Here is a 6752-nt window from a genome sequence, read left to right on the forward strand (position 1 = left end):
GCCCCCTCCAGCCGCGCCCTGAGCAGCCCCCCCCCCACGCCCCCAGCTCCTGGCCCACTGCCTGCTGGTCACGGTGGCCTCGCACTTCCCCGCGGACTTCACGGCCGACGCCCACGCCGCCTGGGACAAGTTCCTGTCCGTTGTGTCCAGCGTCCTGACCGAGAAATACCGCTGAGCGCAGCCGAGGGACCCCAGAGGACAGGCTGCGACCCCTCCACTGCTCTATGGGGCCTCCCTCATCCCCCTCCTCCTGGGTGACCCGCCAATAAAGGAATGAACGTAGGCCTCGCCTCTGTGGTCACTGGGGCCCCTGACAGGGGGAGGGCAGAGAGGTGGAGGGTGGACCTCAGGGTGGCCTAGAGGGCTGCAGGGATCCTGTGCACTGACCCAGGGTCTCTCAGAGGGCAAAGGTCAGCACCCTAAGAATGAAGGGCCCTTGAGATTCGGGCGGGTGGCAGAAAGGGCACCTCAGTGCTTACTTCTGGGCCAGTACTGGAGCCCACCTGGCCCCCATGTCTCTCCCCCGGGGCCACTTGTTACCCTTTCTTCTTCCTCTGAATCTTTTACTATTTCCTCGCTTATGAACCAGGAAGAAGGGAGCAATGAGGTGTCCGTTCATTCATTCACTCATTCATGCACCACCCTTTCATTCCTAGCCCATTGCTTCTTCCATCAACAAACACTTATTGGCATCAAAGACGCCCAAGCATTTTTCTAGACCAGCAATTTTCAACCGGTGTGCGCAACAGTTTTAACCCACGCAGGACCTATTTAGTCAGGGGCACTGACCTCTTTTCCCTTAGATTGTCAAATTAAAAAATGACAACAGCCCTGGCCGGTTTGGCTCAGTGGATGGAACGTCGGCCTGCGGACTCAAGGGTCGCGGGTTCGATTCCGGCCTAGGGCATGTACCTGGGCTGCGGGCACATCCCCAGTGGGGGGTGTTCAGGAGGCAGCTGATCAATGCTTCTCTCTCATCGATGTTTCTGACTCTCTATCCCTCTCCCTTCCTCTCTGTAAGAAATCAATAAAATATATTTTTAAAAAAATGACAACTGCCGAAACCGGTTTGGCTCAGTGGATAGAGCGTCGGACTGCGGACTGAAGGGTCCCAGGTTCGATTCCGGTCGAGGGCATGTACCTGGGTTGTGGGCACATCCGCAGTGGGAGATGTGCAGGAGGCGGCTGATCGATGTATCTCTCTCATCGATGTTTCTAACTCTCTATCTCTCTCCCTTCCTCTCTGTGAAAAATCAATAAAATATATTTAAAAAAAAAAATGACAACAGCCAACGCAACAATAGCCATCCAGTGTGAACGAATCAAAATTATACCTTTTTTTGTCAGATCAGCAAAAAAAATTTTTTTTTGGTGTGCTGCAGAATTTTAGTAATTAGTTTACGTGTGCCATGAGGTAAAAAGGTTGAAAATCATAGTTCTAGGCTATGAATACTGCAGCTAAAATCAGCAAAACTCCCTGCCCCGTGGAGCTGACAATCTAAAGGGGGACACAGACATGATATATAGTCAGATCACAGTTCACTGAAATAAAAAAGGAAGAGCTGCCCGGCCGGTGTGGCTCAGAGGTTGAGGGTTGACCTATGAACCAGGGGTCACAGTTTGATACCCAGTCAGGGCACATGCCTGGGTTTGGGCTCGATTCCCAGTGTGGGGCATGCAGGAGGCAACCGATCAATTCTCTCTCATCATTGATGTTTCTATCTCTCTCTCCCTCTCCCTTCCTCTCTGAAATCAATAAAAATATATTTTAAAAAATAATCTATGGAAGGATAAACTAGAAATGATTACAAATGATTGCACCAGTGGGAATGGAGAAGTAAGATTGGAAGGGGGGAGGTCCTAGATAGTTTTAATATTTGAATCATGTAAATATTTTACATCATCAAAAATGTAATTAAAGCCGAAACCGGTTTGGTTCAATGGATAGAGCGTCGGCTTGCGGACTGAAAGGTCCCAGGTTCGATTCCGGTCAAGGGCATGTACCTGGGTTGCGGGCACATCCCCAGTAGGAGATGTGCAGGAGGCAGCTGATCGATGTCTCTCTCATCGATGTTTCTAGCTCTCTATCTCTCTCCCTTCCTCTCTGTAAAAAATCAATAAAATATATTTAAAAAAACAAAACAAACAAAAAAAACCCCAATAACACCAAACCTAGATTTAAAAAAAAAAGTAATTAAAAAGAGCAAAAAATGAGAACACCAAAATTGAAAACCAACTTAAATGAACCTCTGTAAGAATATAGTAATACAGTCATTAGAAGAATTATTACAAATGACTTCTGAACACAGTACTTTGGCTGTGACCAAAAGAACAGCAAAAAAAAAAAAAAAATCGCCGAAACCGGTTTGGCTCAGTGGATGGAGCGTCGGCCTGCGGACTGAGGGGCCCCAGGTTCGATTCCGGTCAAGGGCATGTACCTGGGTTGCGGGCACATCCCCAGTGGGGGATGTGCGGGAGGCGGCTGATCGATGTTTCTCTCTCATCGATGTTTCTGACTCTCTATCTCTCTCCCTTCCTCTCTGTAAAAAATCAATAAAATATATTTTTAAAAAAAATCCTAACATTCACTCAGTAGTTTATTGGTCATAATAACACAGATATTGTAATTTCATAAACTTCTATTTGAAATATTTTCAAAATATCAAAAAAAACTGCAAGAATAAGGCAAAGATGGAGAAATGGGGACTGCTGATTGTTACAGGGTTTTTTGAGGGGTGATGAAAATATTCTAAAATTGATTGTATTGCCCTGACTGGTTTGGCTCAGTGGATAGAGCGGCAGCCTGCTGACTGAAGGGTCCCAGGTTCGACTCCAGTCAAGGGCATGTACCTTGATTGAGGGCACATCCCCAGTAGAGAGTGTGCAGCAGGCAGCTGATCGATGTTTCTCTCTCGTTGATGTTTCTAACTCTCTATCCCTCTCCCTTCCTCTCTGTAAAAAATCAATAAAATATATTTTTTAAAAATAAAATAAAATAAAATTGATTGTATCGATGGTTGGACACACTGCGAATATATTAAACCCATTGAATTGTATGCTTTAAGTGGGTGAATTGTATGGTATGTGAATTGTTTCTCAATACATTTGTAAAATAATATAAGACAAAACATTCCCAAACCCTCTTCATTGAGATTCCTGATTTTAAAATTTGCCTTCACCGTGTCTCTCTTTCTGAGCCATTTGAGTGTAGGATGCAGACATGATTTCTCTTTAATACCCTCAAATATCTTGTGTATTTCCTAAAGCCAACAAGATCACTTGCCTGTATAGCCTGAAAACAACCACCAAAATCAGGAGATTACACCGATCCAAACCCATCACTGCACAGACCCCATGCACATGTCCTTCCCGGTCACATCCTTTACTACCCAGGATCACACTTTGCATTCAGTCCTTCCTTGAATGACTTCAATAATTTTGAAGAGTACATGCCACTTAGTCTGTAGAATGTCCCTCTGTTTGAGTTTTCCTGCGGTGTCCTCATGAAGAGATTTAGGTGAGGCATTTTGGGCGGGAACATCACAGAAGTGACTCCGTGTCCATGTCGATGCCTCCCATTGGGCACAAGCTGTTGGCTTGTCTCTTTACTGGTCATATTCACTTTGACCAGTTGAAATGGTGTCTGCCAGGTTTCTCCACTGCAGAGTTCATTAATAAGTATTTTATGCTTTTTCATTGATAAATAATACATGTTTACAGGTGAAGCTTTGAGACTGTGGACACATCCTATTCTTTTTATTGAATTTATTGGGGTGACATTGGTTAATAAAATTATGTAGGTTTCAGGAGCACAATTCTATAAAACATCATCTTATATTGTGTTTTGTGTTCACCACATGTCAATAAAGGACAAGTCCAGTGTCCTTTCATCACCATTTATTCCCCTAACACCCTCCTCCACCTCCCTTCACCCCCTTGTCCCTCTGGGAATCACCGTACTGTTGTTGTCTGTGCCTATGAGTTTGGTTTTCTGGTTTGGCTTTTTCTTAATTCCTTCACCTTTTTCACTCAGCCCTCTGACAGCTGTCAGTCTGTTCTCTATGAATCTGTTTCTATTTTGTGTGTTATTTTATTTTGTTCATTAGATTCCACATGAGTGAAATCATATGGTACATAACTTTCTCTGACTGGATTATTTCACTTAGCATAATGCTCTCTGGGTACATCTATACTGCCGCAAAGGGTAAGAGTTCCTTCTTTTTATGGCTGAGTAATTTTCCACTGTGTAAATGTACCACAGCTTTTTGTGTGTGTGTGAGCTAATCTATTATTAAAATGCCCTTATAATTTAGAAGTTCAATTTATTTAATTGCTTCAACAGACAAAGTATAGTGGCTTATTCAATACCTATTAGTTCTAAATTCTTGTCATCTACTGAAAAAAAATTATAGGAAGTGCTAACTTATTGGTTCTCAGTGGGCATTTTACCCCCATGGAATAAATGGCAATGTATAAAGCCATTTGAGTTTGTCCCAATCATGTGCTGATGGAGGATGGGAAAGGTGGGAGTGCTATAGCATCTAACAGGTATGGGGAAGGAATGTTGTTAAACATCCTACAATGCACAAGGCAGCCTCCACAACAGACAAAATGCCAACAGTGCTGAGTTTAACAAACCTTGGGCTGACTAAAATAATATTCGGGTATGGAAATTGTGCTAAGGCAGCAGACACAGTGCTAGTTGATACAAATACAAAGAATAAGAAAAGAGAATGGACCACAGCTTTTCTATCCACTCATCTACTGATGGGCGCTTGGGCCGCTTCCAAATCTTGGCTGTTGTAAATAACGCTGCAATAGGGATGCATCTATCCTTTCGAATTAGTGTTTCAGGTTTCTTCAGATACCATCTGTTCTTTATATAATTTCACCCACTGGTCTTAGCATCCATGAATGGTTCTTGCCTACATCAATTGCTACCGTGATGGTTGCCCAGTGCAATTCTCCATCATCTTTTCTGTACTTATTAGTAGGCATTCTACTGAACGGAAAAGCTTTTCCTTCTCCATTTTTAATTTATATCATATTAACTCAGTTCCCATTTTATTCAGTGGGTTATAATCTATTACCAATCATTCTTTATTTTGATCCTAAAACTGTCCCAGATTTGGACAGTGGGAGTCCCTTCAAACGGGCTACTCTGTGTCCTTTGATATATCCCCATCGTCCTTGAGTACATTCTTAGTTTCTTCTGTAAGAAGTTCTAGTCCCTCTTGTACTTTCCCTGCACCCGCATGAAATTAGCCATTTCTCCACATAGTTCCGTTTCCTCCTAGCGGAGAATGATGTCTGCAAAGCAAGAGCTGGGAGCGGGCTGTGTTCATTGCTATCGGAATGTTATTCCTGCGAGTCGTCTCAGTGGACAGAACTAGGAGATATATTTTCACACGCACATACACATAAGTAAATATACACACTTGTATCTATTCTGTATATGCTAAGTATATTAGAAACCATGACCTCATACCAGTATCTCTAATTACAGTCCAGTTTCACATGGCTCGTCCTTGTCTTCTCCTTCCGTGTTCATGCCTCCCTTCTGCGATAGTGAGAACCTGGCTCCCCTTGTTCTCAAAACACCTCCCTATTTGCTCAGTTCCCTCGCATATTACCAACATCCCAGTGGAGCCAACTTTGATTTCATCATTTTGAAACTATGCTATCTAAGAGATGCAAATATAAAACCCATGAAAAAGTATATGATTTAAAACATCTTTAATTTAAAAAACATATCATATCATTGTAAACAAATGTTGTGAAGGTCAGTGAAGACAGGGGACAGTGCGGAGGGGTCAGTGAGTTCCGAGGTTGTCTGGGGAGGGTCAGTGAGTTGGGGAAGATGGATTGCACAGACATCTGACCCCGGCTCACTGGGGCCTGCGCAGGACAGGCACCTGGAGGAGCATGAAGTTTCTTCTGAGGCCTGATGTGCCTCTGAGGCAGTCAGGTTACAACCAGCACTGATATTGGGGTCTCTAACCCTGAGGAAACCGTGGTCAGAGGAGGGTTCTCTAAAGAGCCTTCCGGGTGCCGCTGGAGAGCTTATTTCTGGCAGAAGGTGAAGCGGGAAGCCTGGTAAGGGACGGAAGGAGGCCCCTCTGGTCACAGGAGGTGAAAGGGGCTGGATGCCAGGCAGGGGAAGTGGGGGGCTGGCAGTGCAGACCCAGCTGGAAGCCAGGAGACCAGGCAGGAGCTGCTGTGGTGGGAACAGACCAGGTGGGGTAGTGGGAGGGTATGTGGGGCCTCCAGGTAAGGAGGGTGGAGCTTGGGTGGGAGACTTCAGGCTGGGGGAGAAGCGGGACCTGCCACGCTTGCAAGGCCTGTGGCAGGGTGAAACCTGGATTCTCCCAGCTCAGAAAAGAGGGGAGGGATGGTGGAGAGGTGGCAGCCCCTCTTCCTGAGCTCATGTCTCGCCCCCCATCCGCAGGCTCTTCGCCAGCTACCCCCAGACCACGACCTACTTCCCACACTTCGACCTGCACCCAGGCTCTGCGCACCTGCGCTCCCACGGCTCCAAGGTGGTGTCCGCAGTGGGCGACGCGGTCAAGAACATTGACGACATCGCCAGCGCCCTGTCCAAGCTGGGCGAGCTGCACGCCTACATTCTGCGCGTGGACCCTGTCAACTTCAAGGTGAGCGCGGGGGCGGGGTCCTGGCTGGTCAGGGCAGAGGCTGGTCGGAGTCTAGGAGGGAAAGATCTCCAAGAAAGGGGCTCCGTTCCCCCACCCTAA

General features: G+C 45.8%; 1 protein-coding gene across 1 annotated transcript in view; it reads left to right on the forward strand.

Moving 5' to 3' along the window:
• LOC102756488 (hemoglobin subunit zeta) overlaps positions 1 to 6752 on the forward strand; it is a 7968-nt gene that overhangs the window by 843 nt on the left and 373 nt on the right. The window contains exon 2 of the mRNA XM_006766134.2: positions 6449 to 6653. Within this exon, the coding sequence (XP_006766197.1) occupies positions 6449 to 6653 (205 nt within the window). The remainder of the gene's footprint in view (positions 1 to 6448; positions 6654 to 6752) is intronic.

Source organism: Myotis davidii, unplaced genomic scaffold (genome assembly GCF_000327345.1).
Source record: "Myotis davidii unplaced genomic scaffold, ASM32734v1 scaffold100, whole genome shotgun sequence".
NCBI lineage: Eukaryota > Metazoa > Chordata > Mammalia > Chiroptera > Vespertilionidae > Myotis > Myotis davidii.